The sequence below is a fragment of the Dipteris shenzhenensis genome, chromosome 32 (assembly GCF_047967505.1).
Source record: "Dipteris shenzhenensis isolate YYH24624 ecotype China chromosome 32, Dip_SZ_1.0, whole genome shotgun sequence".
Classification (NCBI taxonomy): domain Eukaryota; kingdom Viridiplantae; phylum Streptophyta; class Polypodiopsida; order Gleicheniales; family Dipteridaceae; genus Dipteris; species Dipteris shenzhenensis.
Window position 1 is genome coordinate 8,477,593 of NC_141627.1, and position 27,885 is coordinate 8,505,477.

At 46.6% G+C, this 27,885-nt stretch overlaps 1 protein-coding gene across 1 annotated transcript in view; it reads left to right on the forward strand.

Annotated features, from left to right (window-relative positions):
* The window catches only part of LOC147880262 (DNA topoisomerase, type IA, core), a 174,351-nt gene that overhangs the window by 43,233 nt on the left and 103,233 nt on the right, over positions 1-27,885 (forward strand). Inside the window, exons 5-6 of the mRNA XM_087370687.1 lie at positions 18,733-18,779; positions 20,580-20,689. Coding sequence (XP_087226813.1) covers positions 18,733-18,779; positions 20,580-20,689 — 157 coding nt within the window. The remainder of the gene's footprint in view (positions 1-18,732; positions 18,780-20,579; positions 20,690-27,885) is intronic.

The following is a 27,885-nucleotide window of genomic DNA, read 5'->3' on the forward strand; positions in this document are numbered from 1 at the left end:
ATTACTCTAGCTGGTTACTGTTCTTTTCAAAAAAAAAAAAAAAAAGAACAGTTGCAGAGACTGTTTCTGCCAGCAATTTTCACCTGCTTGTCAGACTTTCACTGTCAGAAAAACAGCAGAAAAACAGAGGAATCAGAGATTTGCAGAAAAAGAGTATGCATGCCTTTGAGCAGTAAAAAGAGGGAAAAACAGATGCCTTTTGAAGCCATCTGCAGCAGCCAGAAAAGGGCAATATAATTGTTGATGCTTTGGCAACTGTGTGGGTAGATGCCTTGAACTGACAGCCAGTACTGGCATAGATTGTGAATGCAAAACACCTCTTGTTGAGGTACTTTTTCTGTTGGAAAAGCAAAAGTAGTGTGCATCAGTTACCCGCACTGTGTGAGAAATCTGCAGATCTCAGAATATGGATCAATCACCTATTGAGTGGGATTCACAAGATAGGGATGTACATCCAGGACAGAGAAATGTGCCGCAAACTCAACAAGAATTTGAACAGATGGTACGCACTCGTATACAAGAGCTGGAAAATCTCAAAAGGGATCCCAGGGCTCAGCATTTGTTTCAAGCAGAAGCTATGCCTAATCCAGTATATGACGTGCCAATGCCGGAGGCACACTCTCGTGTACAGCCTGAGAGAGAGAGATCTCATAGATCTCATAGGAGACGGTCCCATAGTAAAAAGAGATCGAGGCATCATCACCGATCTCCTAGTCCATCATCGTCTACCTCGAGTTCGACCTCTGTGTCTTCTTCTTCCTTATCAGATAAATCATCCAGGAAAAGAAGGAAACACGAGAAGTCTAGGAAGAGAAAGTCTTCCAAAGCGACTAAGGAATTTAAAGAGGGAGGAAAATCTGTCAAGTTTATGACCTACAACGGACAGTATGGTCATACAGACAAAGCATTGCAGTTTATCAGACAGTTTGATGCTGCATTCGGTACAGAAAAATTTTCAGAATCCTCCAAATTAAGAATGGCCAGTTTACACTTGATAGCAACGGCTAGTGCATGGTGGAGTGCACTGACCACAGATGGGTCAGCCCCAAGGAAGTGGAAGGGCTTCAAGAAAGCCTTCTATCAGCAGTTCATGCCTAAACAGTTTAGAGACCATGTTCTTCAAGATTGGGACAGCTTGCACATGGATGCAGGAGATACAGTGGATGGGTACAACCAAAAGTTCTGGGATGCTTATTTGCAGGTTGCACCGTTCAAAAAGATCTCCAAAGGCACCCAAATGAGGAAGTACAGAGCAGGTCTCACTCCAAGAATTCAGGCAGTAGTGAATGCTTTGGGGGCAAAGAATATTCAAGATCTTATGCATTCAGCTTCAGTAGCGAGTCTTGTGCCGCTACAAGATCCATCTACAGTGCCATCCTTGCATGCAGGACGTGCTGATAAAAAGAAAACTGATTTTACAAAATCAGAAAAGAAAGAGTACCCCAAGGCTGAGAAGAAAGGGTTTCAGCCTCAGAAGCCGAGGGGTACTCAGTTTTCAAAGACTTATAAGGGCAAATCTCTATTCACCCCTGAACAGATAGCGGAATTCCGTAGAGATGGGAAATGCTTCAGGTGCGGTAAAGAGGGGCATGTGGCTGCCCAGTTCCCAGAAAAGCCTTCAACATCGAAGGGAAAAGAGGCAGAGAAGCCACGAGGACCGCAAAAGCCAATGGCAGGGGGAATTCCTGATATACTGGGTCATGCTTTGAACCCAGAAGAACGAGAATTACTGCTATCATGGGGCAAAGTTAGAGACCGGCAAGCGCTAATTTTATTTGATCCAGGGGCTACTGATAATTTCATATCAGAGGATCTAGCCCTGAGGCTGGGAATAAAGACGGAAGAGTTAGGCAGGGCTTTGGATGCCGATCAAATGTTTTGTGGGAATCCTGTGCCAGTTACTCCCTTGATAGGGAAGCTCCGTCTTCATGTTCAGAGTTATGTGGATCAGGAAGACTTCTTCATTTCTCCACTGAAACACTATGATGTAGTTTTGGGGATGCCTTGGTTTCACCGCAAGGCAATGAAGTTGACTCTTCCTAAAAGAGTGCTGGAGTTTGTGCATAGGGGGAAAAATCAGCGTTTAATTGCCAGGAATAAAGGGGACACTATCCCCATTGTATCTGATGTTTCATGTAGTAAAGCAATAAAGTCTGCAATTTCTGCGTACATGGTTTTTGTAAAAGAAAAAGAGAATGATATGCATGCTGAAATGAATGATGCAGACAAAGATAAGTTCCAGTTTCTTGTAAACTTTAAAGATTGCTTTTCTGATGTTTTGCCAGGGGAGTTACCCCCAGAGAGACCAGAAGATCATCAGATAGAGTTAATGCCTGGTAGTGAGCCACCAAACAGACCCCCTTATAGGGTCAGTGCGACTCAGAGAGAGGAGATTATGGCTCAGGTACAGGACTTGCTGTCTAAAGGGTTGATTCAGCCCAGCTCGTCTCCTTTTTGTTTCCCTGTACTATTAGTACAGAAGAAAGATGGTTCATTCCGTATGTGCGTCGACTATCGCGCACTGAACAAAATGACCATCAAGAATAGATTCCCTATTCCGCATATTGATGATGTCCTGGATCAGTTAAATGAGCTTCAGTCTTCAGCAGGATAGACTTAAAGAGTGGCTATCACCAAGTGAGGATACAACCTCAGGATGTACACAAGACAGCATTCCGCACTACATTCGGGTTGTATGAATACTTAGTGATGCCTGAGGCTGGGTCATCCTGCCCGTTCTTCAAAACTTTTAGCAAAGGCGTGAGGCCTTTGGTGCCATGGACAAACGCTTTCTCGAGCCAACTCGAGATCTCTGAGGTAGTCATCCCGTAGAAGGCGCGAAGTTTCTGAGGAGTCCAGGCTCTTGACATCCTGGGGGAGGGGCCACGACAGAGGGGGCCTGAGGATCACAATCAATCTGAAACGCTTGGCGGCGCAACGCCATCGCAGACGCACGTCACCCTCAAACCACTGAGTCTCGAGAAGCTGTCCACCCGACGGGCCTATCCAGGAGCAAATCTGAGCGTGCGTCTGCTCTCTGAGAGCCTCCCAGACCGAGTCGTCTATCCAAATCTCGGTGCCGTCGCTGAGAAAGGTGAAAGCAAAGCTGGGGCCATCCCTCGGGGCCAAGGCTGCGATCTTCCCATCCGCCCCTTTACGGAGCGTGAAGATACTGATGTCGAGGCAAGCTGGAAAGGTCCCGAGGTCGGCCACATCCAAGTAATCCCAGGGATTGGACCTGTAGAAGTCGCGAGGAAGCTCTCTCTCCTGGAGCTGAGGCCCGCCAGAGTCTGCAACTGAGGGGCCGGGCTAGCAGACAAGGAAGACTGCTCCAGGGGTGGTGCAGTCTTGGGGTGCCCTGCCTGGGGTGGGGGAGGGGAAGGAGGCAGAGGGGTAGGCAACTCAAACTCCACGGAAGCGACTAGGGGGGGGGCGGAGGAGGGGGAGTGTGGGCTGCACGCGGCTGAGGAACCACCGTTGCATCTGACACTGCGGAAGAGTTGAGAGGGGCGGGGGAGGAGGGATGGGGCTGGGGCTGGGACTGGGGCTAAAGAGGAAGAGGAGGGGGCTGAAGAGGAAGAGGCGGGGGCTGAAGTTGCGGGTCGGGAGAAGGGGGCTGCGGCTGGGGTAGGGGCTGGGGCTGAGTGGAAGGGAGCCGGGGATCGGAAGAGAGGGGGACCTGTGGCTGCGGAGGGCGGGCTACAGACGAAGTAGAAGCTCTCCCAGGACCCTGGGGCGGCTGCCTGTCAGGTCTCTGAGGCGCTGCTGCAGGTTGGGTAACCTCTGCCTCCTTGCCTCTGTCAGAAATCTTCTTATTCTTTCCTCTTTTCCTTCTGAACTCGGTCCAGCCGCCAGCCGCCTCTGGACCGGACTCCGGTTGCCTCTGCTCTTCCTGACGTGGCTGCCCGGAGGGAGGGGGAGGGGGTTGGGGGGGGGGCGGGGGGGGCCGGGAGGAGCTTGAGAAGCGTGGACAAGCAGCAGCCAGGTGCCCAAAGCCGTGACACCTCAGGCACTGGCCTGGCTGTCCTGTGACTACCATGCTCTGAGTAATGCTGCCAGTATCTGTCACGATCTCAATCACTGCAGGGAGGGAGGCAGGGTCTGTCACAGCCACACAAACTCTGGGAGCTCCTGCCGCAGCAACCGCATCGACGAAAGTGTCATGCATCACCCAGCGAAAGTGGGAACCCAGGTCCCTGACTATCGGCCGCAACTCAGCAGCAAGGCTTGGAAAAACTAGCGTCACTGGGTGGCGAGGTATGCAGAAACGAGCATCAAAGTCCGCTGCGTTGAATCCTCGGTACCAGGGGACTATCATGATGATCTTTCCATCCACAGATGTGGGGGAACCAGCAATCAGGTTGCTCGCAGCTTTTGCAGTGGAGAGTTTAAGCCAGAAGATGCCCCTTCCCATAAGGGCCACCTCCTCGATGTGGCTGTTTTCTAGCGTAAGAGTCAATTGAAGCCAATCCCTGATGGCTGGTCTGGAGGGAGAGTGTCCAATGACTCTGCCATAGACTGAAGTGAGGGCAAGGTCATTGGCAACCTGTTGTACCTGAGACGACTGTTGCTCTGTCAAGATCACGCGGTAGGCATCTGGAGAGGGAGGGTCCGGCTGGGCCTCCGGTTCCGGGCAGGGAGCCGCCATACCGCCAAGACAAACTGCGAGACCTCCGATGAGGAAGAGGCTGCCACCAAAAAAGGAGGGGGGAGATAGATGAGGGATGGAGCTTGGGTGTGACGGAGGAGGATAAGGCGAGGCGAAGCGAGGCGGGGCGGAGAAAGAGGAGGCGATTGTGGGGTGAGGCAAGGCGGCGGGTATAGGGCGGGGGGGCGAGGCGAGGGCGTGGCGAGGCGGAGGGCGGAGGTCGAAGGCAAGGGCGGAAGGCGGAGGGCGGAGGTCGAAGGCGAGGGCGGAGGGCGGAGGTCGAAGGCGAGGGCGGAGGGCGGAGGTCGAAGGCGAGGGAGAAGGGCGGCAGCGGAGGCGAGGTGAGGTGTGGGGGCGAGGGGCGAGGTGTGGTGGCGAGGGGACGAGGGGCGAGGCGAGGGCGTGGTGGCGAGGGGCGAGGGGTGAGGCGAGGTGTGGTGGCGAGGGGCGAGGCGAGGGCGTGGTGGCGGAGGCAAGGCGAGGGGCGAGGGGCGCGAGGCGAGGGCGAGGGGCGCGAGGCGTAAGGCGAGGCGAGAGGCGAGGGCGAGGGGCGCGAGGCGAGGGCGTAGGTGAGGCGGAGGAAGGTAGGGAGGTAGAGGCTACGGAAGGAGGGAGGAGGGCTCGCAGGAGCTCGTTCTACAAAACACCCCTGCCATTGCAGGAAGAAGTCTATGTCAAATATTTATATTATAATATATAACATATAATTATTATCACCACACATAGCGTGGGCGGGGAGGTGGCGTGCTTCCTTCCCCAAAGAGTTGTAATCCGAGGGAACGGGCCCTTCCCTAGGTGTCGAGATAACGCCAAGAATATTAGCGCCGAGGATGAGTCTCACGAATGGATAAGAAAATGGCATATTACTTGAATGTCAATAGTCGTAATCGTAGTCGAACGCTGAGAGACAATATTCTAAAAACTTGCCAATGTGAATACCTAGCCCGGGGTGCCTACTTCAATCTATTAAGGGCTTTCTTCAACCGTCTTACCTTCCCTTCAGAACCTTCAATCTCAAAACTAGGTTGTTGGGTAACATAGACTTCCTTGTGCAAGTGTCTATGGAGAAATGCTGTCTTAACATGAAGCTGATGTACCTGCCAATGAAAGTGGGCAGCAAAGGCAATAACAATTTGGATAGTGGTGATCTTGGAAGTGACAGCAAATGTTTCTTCTAAGTCAATGCCTTGCTGCTGTGGATAGCCCTTAGCAACAAGACGGGCTTTGTAACGGTATACTGAACCGTCAGCTTTCCGTTTAATCTTGTATAGCCACGTAGTTCCAATGGCATTCTAGCCAATCACACAATTCCCAAGTTGTAGCAACCAATGTAGAAGCAACCAAATTAGCATGTTCTTTCTTGAGAGCTGCTCTAGTATGGGCAGATAGAGGAGCATCTTGTTTGCTGTCTTTAAGAGTGTCAAAGAGCCAACGGGGAAGTCTTTTGGGCTCTTGAATTTTAGCTCTCTCTTGGTTAACTGCCCTGTGCAGAATATCCTGATCAATCAGAGGCATATCAGGCTGTAAATCTTGCTGATTTTCAGACTGCACAAGTGGTTGTAAATGATTATTAGAAGGAGGAGGATGAACGTCGATGTAGCATCATCATGGGGATCTAACTGCATCAAGCTGTCAAAGATATTTGATGCATCAACTCTGGGCTGTTTTTGACATTCCAACAAAGGCATTGATGATGACTGATAAAAACAACATCCCTACTAACAAAAAATTTGTCAGTGAGGGGCTGGTAGAGCTTGTAGCCCCTGCTGTCTGAGCTGTACCCAAACAAAATGCATTTGACAGCTTTGTCATCCAACTTTGTCTGTGTCTGTGAAGGCACATGTGCATATGCTGAGCAACCAAAAGTCCTCATGTGAGAAATCTGGGCTTATGGCCTGTCCCAAGCCTCATAAGGTGTGATGGTTTTCAATGCCTTGGTTGGGCATCTATTCAAAATATAGTTTGCACACATGACGGCATCCAACCACAATTTGTTAGGCAAGTGCTTCCCTTTGACATACACCTGGCCATCTCCATGACTGATCTATTATTCCTTTCAGCCACGGGATTCTGCTGAGGAGTATAAGGCATAGTGCATTGATGATGTATGCCGCGTGAGGCCAAAAAATCAGCAAATTCTTTTGACATGTATTCACTCTCCCCATCTATATTAATGCTGGCAATTCTCAGCCCGCTTTCATTCTCTACCAAGGCAATGAAATGTTTGAAACATGCAAAGACTTCAGATTTGGATTTCAAGGCAAAAATCCAAGTGTGTCTGGTAAAGTTATCAATGAAAGTGACAAAATAGTAAAATCCTTCAATAGCTGCAACCCGCATGGGACCACAAATATCACTGTGAATCAAATACAACTTGCGAGGTGCACCAACTCTCCCATCCTTGGGAAATGCAAAGTGGTACATTTTTCCAAGTTAACATGCTTCACAGACATGTTTTGAAGGCATGTGCATCTTAGGAAGATGAAGAACCATATCTTCTTTATGCAACTTTACCAAAGCTCCAAAGTTGAGGGGTCAAAACCTCTCATACCATAAATGAGTATCCGCCATGGTAGAAGCATCAACATCATAAGTATCTGCATTTGCAAGTCCAGCATCATCCAAGCATCTGTCATATGCATCAAGTGTGTAAAGTCCTCTAGGCAATGTGCCAGTCAACGCCATGATAAAGGCATGTGTAGCATCATAGACTGCACACCGAATACCTTCAAAGAGAACCTGATATCCACAAGTAGCTATGGCTGAAATGGATGAGGTTTTTGCGGATACCTGGTACATAAAGTACATTGTCTAGAGTGACTAGATCACTAGATCTTGAAGTAATGGCAACTTGCCCAATGCCTTGTATTGAATAAGATGCATTATTACACATGTAACTGTTTACTCCTTTGTTGCATTTGTGAGTGAGTTGATTAACTTAGTGCAGGAAGTTATGTCCTTAATAGAACCACTGTCAAAGAACCACGCATCAGAAGCATCGAAAACTGTCGTGCATGCATCATGAGTGTTAGGATAGTGTAAGAAAACAATACAACGTCTGTGCTCAACAGATAACAGGATCTCGTACGCAAGAGAGAAAAACAGATAGTATGGATAATTAAAAAATTTGATTACTGTAGAACTGATACAATAGATGGCGCTGCCTCCCAGCCATGCGCTCTTGTGAAAGAAGCTTCTATGGCGAGCTAGAAACAGTAGAGGACAGAGGTTGGATGCTAAGGAATCAGGGTTGCTGTAGCCAGTGATGAAATGGGCTTCACGGGCTTGCTCTTATATAGTCACCACTCGTAGTCGGTTAGATCCAATTGGGTGACCGACCCAGCCCGCCCAAAATGGTTGACTGGGGGTCGGTCCCGAAATAGGCCACAGCCGTCCGGGATCATCAGGGACTCCAAACGAGCCCCTCAACCCGAGAGTGGGCTGTCCTGGGAAATACTCCGTCTACCCTTAGCGTGGTCAGTCATGGGATGCCTTTCCGCACTTGCATGTAACCTAGTTGGCAGTGTGTCAACTCCGTCCAACCATCAGGCCACACATGGCTCCCATCTGGTGTTCAAACCAGGACCTACCGGATAACCGAGCTACTCAAATGCCTTCTCCTCATATAGGGGGCTTACAAGTAGAGTTAGCTGGTTCCCGTGTAGTTACTTGAGAGTGGAGCATTGATATCCAACACCCCCCCTCAATATCCACCCTCAAGTGAACTTACTTTTTCGGTCCCATGCCAAGTCGACGAAGATGCCTCTCCAGCAAGTCTCTTTCAAGAGCCTTCGTGAAGATGTCCGCAGCATTCTCTGTAGTCAGATAGTACACCAAGTCGACCTCTCCATCCATGATGAGCTCGCGTACAAAGTGATATTGAATCTCAATGTGTTTTGTGCGAGCGTGGAACACAGGGTTCTTTGCAATCGCCATACAACTCTGATTGTCACATGATAACTGTGTAGGCTTGTTCTGCACTGCACCCATGTCCCCCAAAATCCTCCTCAATCACATTGCCTCGCAAGAAGCAAATGTACTTAGCCTCGGTAGATTAAAGAGCAACTGTAGGTTGCTTCTTGTTGACCCATGACACAGCTCCAGATCCAAGTGAGAAACAGTAACCTGTCACTCATCTCTTGCTGTCCACGTCTCCTGCCCAATCCGAGTCACAGAATCCGGTCAAGATGTTGCCCTTGGTATAGGTGATGCCATAATTAAGTGTGCCTTTGATGTATTTCAGAACCCGCATCCCTGCCCTCCAATGGTTCTCCCGGGGCTTATTGGAAAACCTGCTTAGATGTTCGGCCGTGTGTTACATAGGTAAATCAAACTGCCCACAAGTCTTCTGTACTTCGCTTCATCCACCAGTGGTGATGAATTCTCGTTTGAGAGCTTCACGTCAACCTCCATAGGGGTACCAACTGTCTTGCACTCAGCCATGCCAAATGCCTTCAGTATCTCTCCAGCATACTTCAGCTGTGAAATAAAGATCGGTTTCGGCTCCTGCTAAACTTCAATCCCCAGACAGAAATGCATCAGTCCGAGGTCTGTCATTTCAAACTCTCTTCCTAGCAAATCTGCGAGATCTTCTCTTCTTGGTTTCCTGTTATGACAAGGTCGTCCACATAAAGGACCACGATCATACACCTACCTCCTTCTCTGAAGATATACAAATTTGCATCAGATGGGCTCCTCCTGAACCCGTTTTGCAGAAAGTAGGCATCAATCCGCTGGTACCACACTCGTGGGACCTGTTTTAGCCCGTAAAGTGCCTTCTTCAATTTATAGACTTTACCTTCTGAACCGGGGATCACAAAACTTGGTGGTTGTTTCACGTATACCTCCTCCTTGAGATCCCCATTCAGAAAGGCGGATTTTACATCCATTTGAAACACGGGCGAACTTTCTTGGGCAGCTAAAGCCAAAACACTGCGAATTGTGGTTAGTCGAGCTATGGGAGCAGAAGTATCCTGATAATCAAAACCATGTACCTGTGCCAATCCTTTTGCCACGAGCCGAGTCTTGTACTTATCCAACGTGCCGTCGCTTGGTGGTTGTTCCACGTATACCTCCTCCTTGAGATCCCCATTCAGAAAGGCAGATTTTACATCCATTTGAAACACGGGCCAACTTTCCTGGGCAGCTAAAGCCAAAACACTGTGAATTGTGGTTAGTCGAGCTATGGGAGCAAAAGTATCGTGATAATCAAAACCATGTACTTGTGCCAATCCTTTTGCCACGAGCCGAGTCTTGTACTTATCCAACGTGCCGTCGGACTTGTACTTGGTCTTGTACACCCACTTGGTGCCGGTTACCTTGCGTTTTGGTGGTCGATCCACAAGGTCCCAAGTGTTGTTCTTCATTATGGAGCCATACTCTGACTGCATAGTCTCCATCCACCTATCATCACCCTGTGCCTCTTCAAGACACTTGGGTTCATTAGCACGGATCACCTCTGTCATCAAAGCGTAGTTGACCAAGTGTTCCTGCGCTCTTCTTTGCTCCTCTAATCTCTTGGACCGTCGGTGTTCGGATGGTTCCTCCTCAATGGCTGGAGGTTCTCTGCCGTCCAAAAGCTGCTTAACACACTTCGGGAATGGCCGTTGCCGTTGTGGTTCTGCAGGCTCTTCTTTATCTTCTTTATCTTGAATCCTCCCAAGCACCGTTGGGGGAGTTTGGTTTGCTGTTAGTAGTGGTACTGGATGGATATCCTGGTCTTGGTTGTCTGGGAAGGAAGCATCCTCCTCCAATTGATGCGGATGTTTTGAGAAGACCACATCGCGACTTACTATTACCTTCTTGGTAACAGGGTTATAGAGACGGTAACCCTTCGTCTCTTCACTATAGTTCAAGAAAATACACTTTCGGCTCTTCGGTTCCCCTTTGGTCCTGTTAGCATCAGAGACATGCACAAAACAGTGACATCCAAAAACTCTGAAATGTGCAGTTGAAGGTTTCTTACTAGAAAAGGCATGCAGTGGAGTCATTCCATTCACAGCCTTTGTGTAGCTACGATTCAAAATGTAAACTGCAATGTTGCATGCTTCAGCCCAGAAAGTCTTTGGCAAATCTTTCCCTTTCATCATACTCCTGCCCATTTCACAGATGACGCGCATCTTGCGTTCTGCTACTCCATTTTCCTGTGATGTATGTGGCGGGGGTTTCTGCCTCTTGATCCCGTGACTTTTGCTGTAACTTTCGAATTCAGTTGATGTGAACTCTCCACCTCTTTCTGATCTCAATTTCTTCACCTTCCTTTCCAATTCTTTCTCGACCATTACATGCCATTCCTTGAACTTACTAAAAGCCTCGTCTTTAGTCTTCAGGAAGTATATCCATATCCTTCTACTGTAGTAGTGCCTGTGTACTGTTGCTGGACTCTTTCTTTACTTCGTTCTTCTCATCTGCAATCTTCTTTCGGCACTCATTCTGCTTGTGCCCTGCCTTGTTGCAATAGAAGCACTTGATCTTCTTCTTTCTCTTTTTATCATCAGAAGAAGATGGGTTACCAGAGTCCTTACCCTTACCTTTCTTTGATCCGGTCCAGAAAGCCGAATCTTCTCCAGTCCTCGTCTTTTGACGCATCTCCTCCTCCAGAAGCATCGCGTTGAAATCCTCAAAGTTGAGGGACAGATTTTTGTTCTGCGTATTCAGCACCGTAACAAGACCTTCGTGCTAGATTCTCGCTAGTGATGGTGATGCCAATCGCAGTCATCTGATCACACAGATTCTTCACCCTGGTGATGAACTTCTCTGTCGCTTCAGACCCAGACAGTTTCTCGTTCGCGAGTTGAGTCTCCAGATTCTGAATTCGCGTCTGATTCGTGGTCTCGTACTGATTTTTCAAGACCGTCCATGCCTCCTCCGCTGTGGTGACATGTTGAATTAATGCCATGACGGAATCACTTACATTGCAGACAATAGAATACAGCGCATCTGCATTTCTTCTTGTCCACGCGAGAATCTCATCTGCAGTTGGTACTATCTGTTGTCCTGCATTGGTTGGATCCGATCTCGCAATCGGCTTCATGTCCACCACAGTAGCAGTGTCCCAAAGCTCATATACGCTTAGGATGGTCTTCACGTCCATCACAGTAGTAGTGTCTCAAAGCTCATATGAGCTTAGGATGGTCTTCTCGACAAGAGCGTGGATCCTTTGGCAATAGATCACTAATAACTACTGGATGTGGACTTATGGTTTGTTGGAGGAGACTTCAACTACTTGGAATTAAGGAGGAAACTTGGCAGCCTTCTTTCTTAGAGATGTAGGGAGAGCACAACACTGGGGATCAGTTTACTTTCTTTATTAGAGGTTGCCACACTCAGAGGGAACTTGAGGTTTAACAGATTACATGGGTGGTGGTAGATTTTCCATTGGCCAACATTTTCATGATGATTTGCTACAGAGGTTGACCATTTTTATGTTGGAGATTGGGCCATGCATAGAGGTGGCAACACATGCATTGTGGCAGGAATGACAATGTTGGATCACTTTCCCATAGTCTTGCACTTGAAGCAACCTCGCTAGGGGCTGCCTCAGGGGCGAGTGCGGATTTCGGATGACCTCTACCGAGAGGATCCACACGATGGTACATTGATAAAGTCTCTCTACAGGAGGGTTGGAGTAGCAATCATAGGTAGGCCCTTGGTGAGAGAGCAAGCCCTCATGTGAGACCTTGCCTATGTTGAGATGCTTTTGGTACAAGATCCTGACTCTCTATGGCATGCTAGACTGGGGCTCTAGGTACAAATGTTTGACGAGTAGAATACTCTTTTGACTTCTTGCAGTTCTGCTGGGTGCGACATGGAGACAAAATGTGACACCAATTCTTCTAGAGTCTAGACACGTTTTCACTGTCGGGGACTAAGTTGTAGTGCTTGAGGCATGCTAGATTCACCCAGACGAGAGGGAGATCTTGGAGATGACTACCTCTTTCGCTGTATAGATAGTTGTTCCACATAGACGAGGCCACCCCTTAGGTGGAGATCTCGTCCCTCAATCATCTCCTCTCATGATGCATCAATTGGAGGCCACTTTCATGAAGGAGATGCATGAGTCCTAGAAGGCACCTCTTGATGCAAAAACGTGTGGGAGGATAGTTTATCACTTGTCTTCTTTTTCTTTGATTTTATTTTTATAATTTACTCATTATTGTGACGTATTAAGCATCCTTCTCTTCTTTCTAGATCTTTGATTTAGGACAGATGCATGATCCCTCTTGTGGGGATGGATTTGCGTGATTCCTAGACGTGGTAACATGACCAACATTTTGTGAGTGGAGGCTGATTACTGTTGTGGACATGGCTCCCAACACCACTTCTGCATATATTCTACACGACATGTACATTATAAACATGGTAAGTAGAGGAGCATCGTGGACGACATATTTATTTTTTGGGAGGCCATAGAGTCGGCATGAGAGACAACGTCCTGTGATTTTCCTTCTAGATTTTGAGAAGGCATATGACATATTTGATTGTGCCTTTCTAGATTGGTCAATGCAATGTGTGGGTTTTTTAGCACGTTGGGTTAGTGGAATTTTCACATTGTATGAAGGCTATTCTAGCTAGCTGCTCATTGCAACTCACATGGAAAAGGCCTCTGCTCAAATGTTCTCGTTGAGGCAAAGCTTCCCACTGCCGCACTTCTCGTTCCTTTTTGTGGCAAAGGCCATAGGGTATTTCCTTTTGCTCACAGGGTGCATGCTTAGCAAGGATGCGCCTCTCTATCTACTAGGAAGATGAGCTGTTAGATTTAGAGTTTGGGGATCACATGACTCTCTTTCTGGAGGGATCAAGTGGTAGCCTTGAGAGGCTGAGGCACTATCGGGGGTGAACTGCTTGGCTTTTGGAGTGGTGCTTAATTGAAACAATGATGAGCTTGTAGTCCTTTCGGGCAGGCTGATTCTTCAATGTCAAACTCTAGGATTGTGTGTACACTAATGATGGCCTGCCTACACGCGCGCGCACAATTTATCTGGAAGCTCTTGCTTCAACAAAGACTTGTCAGCCCCGCATATCACACGCAGAGAAGCGACATAGGACATGTATCAATTGGCTGTAGTGGGCTAGTGGGCCTGTGAGATCCATGGGTGTATGGAGTCGTCTTCCACACCTGCTGGAAGAGCCATTAAAATTTTGATGCATATGAGGGGGGCAGCTTGCGGGACCAAGGAAGTGGACACAGTTATTTTGGAGGCCTTAGGAGTGGATCTTCAATGAGGGTAGCAGATGCCATAGTTGTCATTGGATGTGTCGGTATTCTAAGATGGGGTTACACTTAGGGGCCTTTTGCTTGGCTTATCATTCTTTGAAGTGCGAGGATGGGGGATGGTAGGGCATGCCCTATTGGGTCTTTTGTAGCATACTCTTGGGAGGGGTCTAGTAGTTACAGATTGTTGATGAGGCAATTGAGTGTAGAGGATCAACATGGAGGGATGGGTTTGGATGGGATGAGTCATTGATCCGGGCAAGGAGGGGAGGGGTTGGCTTTGGGAGGGTCGCTCTTTGAGATAGTTGCAGTGAGATCTACATGTAGGCCAAGGCTTGCCAAAATGTGACGATGCTCATAACTTTCTTGGAGACCTCGTTACCCTACTCCGCAATCAAGCACACAGTATAAATGATGTTGAGTCGGACATTGACTAGAGTTGTTGCAGGTGGAGTTTGCTGCCGCCCATCATGAGGCATGAAAAAGGGCTTGGAATAAAAGGTGACCTTAGTAGAGTGCTCCAAGGCTCTGCTAAGGTAGGTGTGGCTTTCCAAACAGGTTGAAGCACTAATCTGCCAAATTCAAATGTTGAAAGATTCACATAATGAGAACCCTTGATTAAAAAAAGACTTTTATGATTTTGTGACCTCCCCAATCCCCCCCCCCCTTGGCGCGCGTCCCCCTCCCCCTTTCTGCTCTTGTATGTATGCTTTTATTGGATAAAGAATTGCTTATGGTGTGAACTTACGCTGTATGGTTACATCTTGCATCCGTCATGGCAGTTTGATCTTTGAAGTTTGTGTGGCCCGGGTGGGATCCCAATGGGAATCTTGATGTCTATAGAAGAAGTCTGAGATTTGCCGTTGGCGTCTATGACACCTCTCTCTCGGGACTTGTGTGCGATCTTTGAAGTCCTCTTCGCTCTGCACTAAACTCCCCAAATTCTGAGGGAAGTCAAGGAGTGTGTTGCGAAATGATGATTCTTTCGAGCCCATGGTGGTGGGCAATAGGTTATTGGAGTTCACATCTATAGTGATTCCCTGAACCGTGCTTACTATTTGCTTTCCCAAGTTTTCTACGACCTTTCTTGTAGTCATCCATGGTTTTCCCAACAAGGCTACATTAGACTCAAACAGCTTGGGCATTTTCACCAATACAAATGATATTTTAAAGACGAGTCCTCTTATTTCAATAGGTAGTCCTCACTCTTTCACAAGTGACAAATGTGATTGTAAAGATGATTCCTCCTATTTCATTGGGGCGGAGTGATGCATGGGGTTAGATTCACCATTTTGAAATTCATATTTGTTTGTTACGTTTCTAGGCATTCCCCTAAAAGGTTAATGATTGAATCTGAGTCCAACAGATGCTTGCATGATCCACCAAATCTAGGGTTTGCATTTGAACCTCTTTCGGCATCTAAAAGCTTACTAGGTAGGATCTGTGGGGTTGCATTGCCTACATGAGCTGATCTTTATGCTCAAGAGACTCCGCGGGTCTTTAGAAACCCAGTATAGCTGCTTATGCTTGGGCACTGATGACGACATAAGTGTTGCTTTGCTTGCTAAGTATGTCCTCCTTTTATTTTTCTTAAAAGTTTTTGTTTACCTCTTTTTTCTTCTCTTTCATATTCTCTTTTATTTTCTCTTTTATTTTTTGTGTAGATTTTTGATCTTTAGAACAAGAAAAAATCTAAATTTGTATGATTGGACTTATTCTAGTCTTACAAAGGTATATGATCTTTATGTCACTGTGCCTTGAGGAGGAAAATTGCAATGTGTGTTGATTAGGATGGGCCAAGAAAGATCTCTTGCATATCACATAAAGTGCATAGCTGTCTCTCACATGGCTTGCAATATGTAGCCGATGAGAATGTCACTCGGAATTGCCCAATCATGATCCTTAGTGCTCGTGGAAGATGGATCTGACTATAGTCTGGTGGTGCGGTAAAACTCATCCGAGATGTGCAGGCAATGATCTTTGTAGAAGCTGAGTTTACGGAAAGATCATGATGTGCTAGCCAAGTCTTGAACGTGTGGAGTAGCATTGGGGTTATGCAAGATTCATTTTATCTAAGGATATCTTTCTCCAATGAGTCCAACCACCTATTCTAATCTTGCAATTGAAGATTTCCTCTTCACCGAGCACTTCTATTCTGACCACTAAAATCCTTAAATGTTGAGGGGATTTGGGGAGAGTGTCACGAAACTTCGTAGTTGATCATGCTTGGGCAATAGGTCACTGGAGTTCACATCTATAGTGATTCCCTAAACCATGCTAATTGGTTGCTTTCCCCATTTTTGTACCACCTTTCTTGTATTCATCCATGGTCTTCCCACGAAGTCTATATAGCTGTACCTCTAGTGTTATTGGTGAGGCCAAGGACTGCCACAATAATTTGCATATTCAGGATGTCATGTTGTGGAAGCCCTGACACTATGAAGATATGTGACCACCTTAAATGCTGCATTAAGTTGTAGAGGGGTAGCCCCGAACTCTCCTAATAGAATGTGATGTGGGACCGATGACTTTCTATGGATCATCCAAGCAAGAAGCAGGACTTGTAGTCTGTAAGTGGGACCAATCTGTCTCAAATAGACAGAGGTACGTTCCTATGTCCTAGTTGGACGAACAAGCGAGTCAAAAGGAAGGGCCTTGGTTCTAGGGTTGTGGAAATGGGAGTGAAAGCATTGACAATCGAGTTTGGCAAGTGGAGCATACCCTTTGCTCAACGGGCTTGAGAAAAGGACGTCCAAGGATGTATAAGATGCAACAATCTCCACTGGTGCCTTGATGAAGGTGAACTTCTCTTGATGTGCGACTACGTGAGAAGTGTTGAAGATCATGACCTTGGTCTACCAGGAGTGCATCCAAGTGTTGTCGGAGACCCTCATCCGACGAGGAGAGTAGAACGGCATCATCTATTTCTAGTAGAATTAGGATCAAAGATGTAGCTAAGGGTCAACCTGCTTCTCCTAATGCTGTGATGAAGGACTCGAGCTCATCATTGTATAGGCCAAACAAGGTCGATGATAGAGCATAACCTTGTTTGGCCGCAATTGTGCTTACAATCTTCTTGTTCGAAAACATAAGCAACTAAGGACTTAGTTCACTAAATTGCCCTTGGAGTAATTTTGGGTTACAATTAATAAAAGCGAAAAAAGAGTGGTAGGTAGACCTTAGGTCCTAGGGTAGGACATCCATGAGGTTATGTCATGACGTGGGTTAGAAATTTTTAAGTTGCCACGTGATGGGGCAAGCCTCCACATACATCCATCATGGATGAAGGGCACGGTTTACCATTCTATTGGTCTATCTTGTGACTGTCACTCATCATCTCACTTACGCTAGGGCAGCCAATGAGATGTAACTATTCCATCTAGTGCATGTGTTTGATGCATTTTGATGGGTTACACTTGCCACATATGATGGGGGCTGAAGGTCTGGCTTCTTGGAAGCCTCTTACCAAGCCACTTGGAAGCTTCTTAGCAAGCTTCTTGGAGTACGAGTTTTTAGGTCTGAGTTTTCTGAGATTTTTTTGTGTAAAACTCAGCAAGGGCCCTAGCAAGCCCTTTGCCTCAGCCCATAGTGGCTTGTATGAGTGACCTTCTTCTCATAGGCCCTCGAAGATGTTAATATATATCTTCGCTATATTTTGGGGCTCATTGTGCATTTACGGTTCAGTTGCTGCATTATTTCAGTTGTTTGCTTTCATTCCAGCTATTGTTCTCATTTCAGTTTGCAGCAATTATGTGCGTGCATCTATTCGTACCTATGTGTGCAGTCTAGCAGGCTTCCCATTTCCTGTTTTCTTTCATGGTATCAGAGCACAGCTTGCTGTAGACCTATGAATATCCTGTGCTAGGGAAATCTTCTACAGCATTCCTGTACACACAGCCATCCAGGGTATTCGAGACCCTAGAGGTCTCCCCTGATGCGCAGTGTTTACTGGAAGAAGTCACCCACACAAGGTGTGGGTGCTCTAAAAGGCAGAATCGTCTAAGATCTGCAAGGAATATCTGCTGCAGCAGATTGACCTAAATAGGTTGGCGCATAGGTTCAAGGCAATACGTGAAGGTTCACCTGCAAAGAAGAAACAGGTGAAGACCTGCATAAGCGGCAACAATAGCACTGGTGGATTCCAGCTCAGATACTTAGACATGCAAGCAACAGATGACGTGACTATTGGCAGCGTCGTGCAAATAGAGAAGTGACAGACAACTTTTTTGTTGATCCTAGGCACAACCTTACAACATTTGAAAGGAAATCATCAGGTGTCGATGTAATTGAGCAGGAGATTAGAAAGGGCAATGAAGCCCTGACTTGTGATTTCTTCATGAGCATGAACTTTGTTCACTTTTGTTGTCCTGTTCTGCTGTCATCTCTTTTTTTATTGACTTCTTTTGATGTCGATCGTCTCTTGAACAGTACAAAAGAGTTGTGGAGCTCTCCACCTCTTTTGCCTAGCCTTTTGTATCTTCTGTCTCTCATTCCTTTTCCAAATTTCAAACTCTGCTGCCTTCTCCCATCTTATCTTTCTATTGTGGGTCCAAGCTCTGACCTTCATTAGAGTTATACACTTGTGTCAGAAAATTTGTTCTTCTTTAGTACCATTTAACGCCATTATATTGAACTTAGGAGACAAAAGCCAGCAATGGGAAGCAAAATGCATTTACTTGTGAAGTCACGGTATTTGTTTGGGTTAGAGGCATGACAGGTTTCTGGTTAAAGTGTGCATTTAATAGTGTGACTCTCGAGTCTCATGTTCCTGCTGAAGGTCAGGTCCATGTCGCATCATTTTTGTCTTCTTTTAGATATAGATGAATTTTCAAGATACATCTTTCCTAAGATCTATATTCTATTCATGCAGCTTTCAAAGGAGGCAGTACAAGACATCCGTACACTTGCTGCTAAAAGGTACTTTGCTTGGCCCAGGGATGATTAGCTGTTGATTGTCAAAAGTCCTCTACTTGGCTTCTGCAAAGTGCATACTTCTACAGGCCATGGCGTTAATTCTTTGAGCTTCAGAAGTGCTATCGTAGAGGTCTCAATGTGATCTGACAGCTTAGCCATTGAGATAGCCATGTCGGAATTCGGCTAATCATGATATGAAAGGGGTATCCTATAAGTGGTGTGCTGTTAAAACAAGGAGTACGTCGTGTTAAAAGGATAGCAAGCTGGCTTTGTAGGATTCACTTTTTCTTGAAGGCAGAGATTCTTCCAAGGTGTTTTGAATCCCTACATCCTCCTGCTGAGAAATGAAGGCGACTTGCAGCTGTATATTTGTTCGTCCAATGTCTTCTTAAATAGAAAAACCTTACTTTTGGGTAGAATCTTGTTACCAACGTTTTTCAAAATTGTGGGCCTGCACATAAAAGATGAGCAACTTGTCCTGGTATTAACTTTGTACAAGGAAGAAGTTCCTTCTGGCATTGAATAGAAGACAGTTATTTTAGAAATAAGGTATTTAAGAGTTGTTAAGCAAAGTGTGTTGAAGGTTGCAGTGATCTTTCTTTGTTGAATTCTTTACCAGTCTGCTTTTAGGTTGTAAGGAGAAGGGAGAAGTCTCCAATATCAAGTTTCAAAATTTGCAGACCAGGGAGAAATGGGCTCATTAACTTGGGATTGCGCGGTTTTAACCCAGCTCAAGTGAACTGTGTTTTGATTCCACAATGCCTACAAAATGCATTGGAATCATCTGCTTTGCACTCACCTCCATTGTTGCATCAGAGGACTTTTATGTTCTTGTTGCCAAATCTGCTTTTCAATCAACGCTTTAAATTCTTTGAAGGTGCTGAAAGAAATTGGAGCCACTGTAAGTATAAAATGTCAACTGCTTAGGAGACAAGGGATATGAGGAGCATGCTTCAAAAAGGACCTATGATGTTGTTCCTGATTCTACTCCATGTGAAGAGGATCCTCCTACTATGTAAACTGTTCAAACTGTGCAAACACAGAGGACAAGTAAGAGCTAGAGGGCGACACCTTGGAGGAGTAGGATGTTGAGGAAGAGGGTGAGGAGGAAGGCCTTGTTGCCCTTCCAGAACACAATGTTGCCTGCCAGTACTAGTCTTGTATGGCACAGATTGTAGAAGTTTGCTGCCAATTGTGCTCCTTCTTGTAAGATTGGATATATTCAATCTTATGAAGGTATATGTATATCAACTTGTCGACCCACTCATTTAATGATCTTTAAGTGATTGGAATCCCATTTTAAGTAAAGAGACTCATAGGGCATGTGTCAGGACATGGTTCTGCAAGGCAGCATCCTTCCAGGTGATCATCAGAATTGATGAATGGAACCTGAAACTTCCTTTTACTCTGAGGGGCGAGTACATTAGATGATTCTTTTTGTCTTTGGCTGAACAGTCCACTCTAGAAAAGCTCTTCGCAAGGAGATATATGTGCTCTGCTATTTCTCCAGGTCATCAGACTCTGCTCATGTGAAGTCTTTCTACTCGATTAGAGGAATTGTATAGGTTATCCACCACATGTTATCAGCCAAAGAATTCCTGGTGATGAATTGTATAGGATTCTGAATAGAAAGGTATACGATAGAGACAAACAAATTATGAAAAGACAAACAAATGTAAAAAAAAGGGGTTGAATTTGATTTCAAAGATTAGCATGACTTTAATATTTGTTTTTTGCTTGTTGCATTCCATGCTTTCTTTGTGAATCGCGTCCTTTGTTATAACAATAAATTTATGTGTATAGGTATGGAGATCAATATGTCCCCGCACAACCTCGGCAATTTGTCTCGAAGGTGAAAAATGCTCAAGAGGCTCATGAAGCCATCAGACCAACTGATGTCAACCGGCTGCCTTGTAAGTTCTTTCGAATCGCAAGCTTTATGACATGATTTTAGGTTTTGTATCCTTGTGCTAGGCCTGTATGTTGAAGTAGTGGGTGAACTTTGTGTGCAGTGCGCTGTGCTTAGTGGCAAGGTTAGTTGAAGCATAATTGTGGTCAACAATTGTAGTGATTTGTGGGGGCTTCTGCAGAATTAAATGCAAATTTTCTAATTGAAGCAAAAAAATGTTTAGCCCTGGGTTACCTGATGGGTTGGGATGATGAAGTTGTTTTTTCTAATACTAAATAAGGAGTCTTTGACTTTTCTTCTGATGCCAATTGTGCTTGATGGTTGGGGTCTTTGTAAACAACATTTGAGGCTTTTAGAGATCGCTCAGGGAATGAGCTCTAGAAAATAGTAACCTAAAGTGGCGATTCATTTGCCATTCTTTGTTTGAAGGATTGTTTGTGGAAGACCAGTTTATTTAAATAACAAAACACCTTTTAATGAGCAGGATAAGTAGGCAAGTCAGCAAACTCCAATCGTGCACACCGCCAACCAACCCTAACTTGTGCTTCCAGTAGCTTCAACCAGGTTTGACCAGGTCGCAGTCTACAAGTACTCCCAATTCAACGCTCCAGTCAACAGTTCGGCTCAGGTTGCAGGTTGCTTCCTCTTTTCCGAACCCCGAGCTGGGCTGAACCCCTAGGCCAGCCTGCGGTTTGGTTTCATCTTGGGGTAACCTCAGATATGGCCAGCATGGAATGGCCTAGTCTCTCTTCGAAATCCTACTCAACTCTAGTAACTCCAGTCAGCAGAACTCGATGTTCTACAGTTGCAGCCATGATACCCTCTCTGTATGCACAGACATTCTACCGAGAAGATCCGAGCCGATCTATGATTGGCACACATGAAGATATTTTTACCTGTAGCAAGATGTGAGAGAGTTGAAGATGCAGTTGGCAGCTGTGATAGTGAAACTTCAGGTTCTTGAAGGATCTGGCAAGCAGACAGTAAAAGATGAGTAACGAAGGCGTGCACGGGTTCTCCCCGTACCCCCCAAGTAGTCTCTACAGCTAGCGATCTTGTTCACACTGAAACAATTACAAAAGAAGTGATTGTGGAGGTTGATACAAAGGTAAGTGAAATGGATAGCCAGGAAGAGATTAAGGAACACGAATCTGGATGTAACAATGCAACGAAGATTAGAATAGGGGGGCTCCCTGAAGGGTGGTACAAAGAGGAGACTCTTTCAATGATACTTTAGCACATGTCAAAGCAGCGATGCCTAGCATTGAATGGAGGCTGGACAATGATTATGATGAAGAAGAAGCAAGTATTTTGCACTCTAGAGGACATGCTATCATTATGGTTAACTCACGAGATTTACAGATCAAGCATCTTCGACAATCTTACAACTGAAAGGTACCCAGGTATGGATAGCCGAGGAACTCACACAAACTCAATTGAAAAATAAGGCAACAGAATTAGCCAAGGTCAAGGTTGCTAGGAAAGATGAAAAATGTCAGTATACCGTCAGGGCATAGCACTTATTAAGGCATTAAATCCAAACCAAAAGACTCTCAGTCTTAAACTGATGTATGGCTGTTTTTTTTTCAAACTATTGTATAGGTACTCTAAATAACTGGAGTTGTTTGTTGCACTCCTTAGGAGCTGCCATGTGCCCTCCCTAAGAAGATGTACTAGAGGGGTTATTGTTGTCCCATAGACTTGTGGCCCCCCCCCCCCTCTCTCTCTCTCTCTCTCTCTCTCTCTTATAGCAGCAACCCCTCAGATTGAGTGGGATGTAAAGGACATAGCCATTCTGGCTCCTATTGGGATACAAGCTAAAGTGGTATTTAATGACAAGAAGGCAAGAACAAATAAGTTGAGAGGTACCTTATGCAAACAAATAAGTTGAGAGGTACCAAGGTGTGGATATCGGAGGAGCTCACCCCAACTCAGCTCAAGATGAAGCCCACAGAACTGAACAAAGTGAAGGACGCTCGCAAAGAAGGAAAACGGGCTGTCTATTGAGATGGAAAAGCACTTATCAAAGACTTTTAAAGCCAAACCCAAGGACTCTCAGTCTTAAACCGATGTAATACAAGCTAATTATTTGACTTAGTTTTATGTAGCTAATCTATAATAACTTTGGGGGTGGTATATGCACTTCCAAGAGACTCACAGTCTATAACTAATGTTTGGTGTTTACCCTTTTGATGTGTGCGCTTTGTCTCATAGTCTCGCGAGGGCTTGTGAAGACGTTAATATATCTATCTTCTGTGTGTGTGTGTGTGTGTGTGTGAAGATAGTGACTTTCATCCACAGAGTCTGGGACTTACCTACTGGAGACTTTCGAGGTTGGCCCTAGAGTCATGCAAACGACTAGCAGAGAGCGGGGCAAACACATGGTATGCATGCACATCCACTTGGTTTGCCAGGCACGGTATCCAGATGGACAGGCTTCCCCCCTTTCAGTACAGCATTGATGCGCCTCCTGAGTCGATCTGCGGATGAGATCAACCGTATCATACGGTTAGACCTCCTCTAGCTTCATACATCCCAGACTTGGGGGGAGGACCAAGAGCTCCCCACCAAGACCCATTTTTATCGCGACCACTTCTTGAGAGTCTAAGAGGACGGATTCATCATCAGACTCCAGTATCTCGAGGACAGAGGAGTCTCCCATGCACTAAGGATTGCCATTGGTCAGATAAAGGTTTCGTCCCATTAGCTGAGGATCGAGGCAGGGAGAGGAGCAGGTATACCCAAAGAGCAGCGGGTTTGCAGGCTATGTACGCTGGGGGCGGTGAGATAGAGGAGCATTTTCTTTGTGTTTGCCCATCCTACTACGAGATCTGGGGGCGCAACCACTGTGTCTACTGGGAGGGGTGTGGTTTCGGCCCTTTGCCACGATTGATCCATTTCCATGACCAAGTTTGTATCGGGCTTTATCTGATGGAGATGCATCGGCACAGGGAGACTTCTGCGACAGATAAGAGAGCAGCAGGAGATGGCCAGACCACCACAGGATATAGAGGATGATTGGGCATAGCGACGCGTCACAGACTTCTATACATTTGAGTCAGTGCCAGGACACAGTGGAGTGGAGGAGGAGCAGCTAGCCGACATGAGAGTAGTTTGGATGAGCAGCCGGCATAGTACCACCGAGAGAGGGACGTAGAGACCACATGCGCGACAGAGAGTCGCCCGAGTACACTCTCTTGAGGTCGGACCTATCATAGCTTTTCCTTAGGAGGAATCGACAGAGACGAGGGGTCACTGTGGAAATAGCTTAGAGAGTCCAGAGAGTGAGGAGATCGCGCCCCCCATTGCAGCGCGAGACAACTCGACAGACACAAATACGAGACATCTTCGCAGCCCACCAGAGAGCCATCACTGTACCAAGCTTCGGTTTCTAATTCTTTTCTGAGTCCCAGTGCCGATATTGACTTGTTTTTGAGTTTGTTCCTGATACTGGATAGATTGATTTGGCCCACTATGCAGTTGCAATTGACTATTTCTATTCATGATTATGACTTTGTTAGCATAGATTAGTACTCAACAAGGGTCCCAGCGTGCCCTTTGCTTTGGCCCATTGAGACTTGTATGAGTTCGCTTTTGTGTGTACTTTGTTCCATAGGCCCGCGAGGCCTCCCGTGGACGTTAATCTCTCTCTCTCTCTCTCTCTCTCTCTCTCTCTCTCTCTCTCTCAGTCTAAGACAATGACTTTCCTCCACTAAGTCTAGGCCTTACCCCAGTGGAGGTTTTCGAGGCTGGCATTGGAGTCTTCCAGGCGACTAGCATAGAGTGGTGTTGATACAGCATGGTACGCATGGGTATCCACATGGTTTGGAGTCACGGCATCCAGATGGACAGACTTCCCCCCTTTCAGTACATGGATGCACCACTGGCACCATGGGCGAGCCATAGATAACCTGCGGACTCATCCACTCGTCCATCATGTGCGATAAAACTGATCATCACCCAGCATGGCATCAAACATCGCTGGAGTCCACTACTCCTCTGAGACTGGAGGAGAAACAATCACACGAACAAGTCTAGAATAATTGATGTGATAACAGCTGGACGAGTGGGCGGGGGGGGAGGGAGAACAGAGGCGGGAGGTGAGGTGGCTGGTGGTGGCGGAGAGGGGTCAAGTTGGGAGGAGGGACAGTGTCGCTTGTCACTCTGAAGTAGTAGTTTGGGATGAGAACGGAGCCGGTCTCTAGGATTTGTCCTGTGAGCCTTGGGTCTACCACCGAAGTGAGTTTGTCAGTTCGTCGAGTGGGGCCCGCATGCATCATGGGTTGAGTGGCTGTCTGCAGGCCTGGATCCCTTCCCCAATAGTATCTGCCGGGGCGGCGGACTCCTTCTCGATGGTCTGGTCTCCCTGAGACTAAGAGGCTGTCTCGCGTTCCACTTTCGCATTTGCTTTAAGATGGGCTCTCCTTCGTCGGTTCTTTAGAGTCTTTTTGTTTGGTTTCTTCTTATGCTCCACTTTCGTCCACTTCCCACTGGAGGGCTCCACCAAGGAGATCTGAGACTGCTACTACTGCCTGCGCAGGTGACTCTGCCTGTCCACCTGAGAATCTCATTGACGGTCCTGCGGCTAGGGGGGTCATCTCTGGCCTTAGGAACAATCCTTGGTTAGACTGATGGACAGCCCAAGCCTTTAGAGCAGCAGAGCCCGGCCTCCGTGCAGCAGACCGGCAAGGTAGCCTTAGCCTCTTGAGGGATCTAGTGAGGATTCACCTCCTCTAGGTAGTCTAGTGTTCCAGTTTTGCAGTGAGGGTTTCAGCCCCTTCATACATTTGTATTCAGCCCTTTTGGGCATTCATTATTCAATACTATCTATTTCCTCTTTAGAGGTCCACTACATCCTCTCCCTCTAATTCTCTCACTCACATCCATAGCATCACTTTGTGTATTGAGTGCATCATCTTGTAGTTACAGATAGTATTGAGCAGGAGAGAGAGAGGATAGTCTATCTCCGGCTACATTGGTATCAGAGCTTCAGTTTTCTTTCCTGAGATAGGGAGGGTTAGTTTAGGGGCATCTCTATTGCTTTATGGTCCAGACAAGATCGGGCAACGACACCATGGAGCACTAGTGTGCAGTCCAACACCGAGAGGGATGAGGGTTCAGTGCCTCAACTGCCACCACCACCCCCACCACAAAATCTTGCAGACACTTCCATGTCTGCCATGACAACCATGCTACAGGCTATGATGGAGACGTAGCAACAATAGTTCGAGGCTTTCATCACCCGCATGACCGAGCTACAGGAGATGCGGGAAGATCGTGAGGAGGCTGCCAGGGAACGCGAAAGGCGAGCTAGGAGGCAAAAGTACATCGTGATCGGGAGGCTCAAGAAACAAAAGAAGAACGTGATCGGGAAGCTCCAGAAGCCGAAAGGCCAGCTCGAGAAGCAAAAGACAAATGCGATCGATCGAGAGGCTCAAGAAGCCAAGGAACTCTGGGACTACGAGGCTCAGGAGGCCAAGGAGCTCCGAGAATGTATCGCTCGAGAAGAGAAGGAAGAACGGGAGCGGTAGCTTCTCATTTCTCTACTCCGACCAGCGGGGGGAAGAAACGGAGAGACTTCCACCTCCAGCCAAGCCTTCCTTTCTGGGGAAACTCAACTTCACATGGTACGATGGTAAGCAAGGATCCTTAGTGTTGACTTCGTGGCTCAATCAGTTTGAAAGCTATTTTTCAATGATGCCTATGAAGGACAATGAGTGGTGCATCCTAGCATCCATGCACCTCACAGGCGAGGTGGTCACCTGATAGCTCAAGTGGCAGAGAGATCTCTATGATGCAGATGAGGAGACACCTTTTTATAGTTGGACGGAGTTCGTGAAAGACCTCAGACTCTCGATTCCTGCCACGGCAGTACCTGGACAAGTCGTGTAGGAAACTGAGGTTGGAGACACTGTTGAAGAATGAGTAGAAAGTCACGAGAGACAGGGCAATGCTAGAAAAGATGGAGCAAGGATTCCCTCGGAGTAAGACATTTGTGACAGATAGCAAGAGCAATATGCCTACGTGCCAAAAGTTGGCCAAATAGAATAACGCCAAGCATCACTCCCCATAAAAAAACTTGCTAAGGAAGAGGAAGTTTGCTGGACTAAAGCTGCTGCAATCTTTTACACCATCATTTAGCATCTGATTTCCCTAATGAGATATTCAAGTAGGAGGCATCAAAACCCTGTTTAAACTGCCCATGGAGATATCAGCCAGGCATAGGGCATGAGCGGCAGAACCCTAGCGATCAGGTCCAATCAGTAAGACAATACGTAGCCCCAATTTTGGTACCGCTAAAAAACTATGAAGCATCTGAGAAAGATAGTGCCAAAGGGGTCAATAAGGGAGACAAGAGATGACTTCTTCCTCGATTGATACCTCTCAGAGCTCTATCATGGAGTTCTTTCAGCCAGATCACATAGACCCCCACGAGGCGAGGCCTCGACATGATCGTGACTCGGAGCCTGTGACCTGATAGCTTAGACAGAGGGCTGACTCACAGATCATACTTGGGGACATCCCCTCCTGGTCACAGATCATACTTGGGGTCACAGTGGCCTTGGTCAGACGCAAAGCTACGACCAGGAGACGTACCAGGACTACACCCTTGGGGGGGCGACAACGCTCTATTGCTGACCTCATGCCTCCTCCACTTCCACAGCCTCATCCATCCTGATGTCCTGTTGTTGCTGATGATGATGATGATGATTATGATGATGTTGAGGATGATGCTGAGATTGATATATATAGTGGAGATATGACTATGTTGTACTTAGGAATTAGTACTGTCATTTTGCATTTTTTTGCATTCTGCATTGGTATGGATGCTCGTTTAGTAGCTCCACTACCACAACTCATTGTATCAGGTTTTTCAGAGTCTCATAGATCCATCGGTCTTCCGAAGACTTTAATAAACTTTCTTTTCTTTCTTTCTTTCTTTCTTTCTCATGCTTTTGGGAACTGGCATCCCACTCAATGGGACTTCATTCTGGCCTATATTGATGGCAGAGTTAAAGGTTGCCCTTTTGTTTCTAAAATGTTTTTAGCCTGGAAAGAAACCCTTGCCTTAAAGGACCCCCGAGGCTCTTATTTTATTTCGTCCAAAGGGATTAAGTTGGTTGGTGATGTGCTTCATGTTGATGGTACTTTATTGTCCTTTCCTTTGGCGTCCAAATAATATGCATTGGGCATGCATGC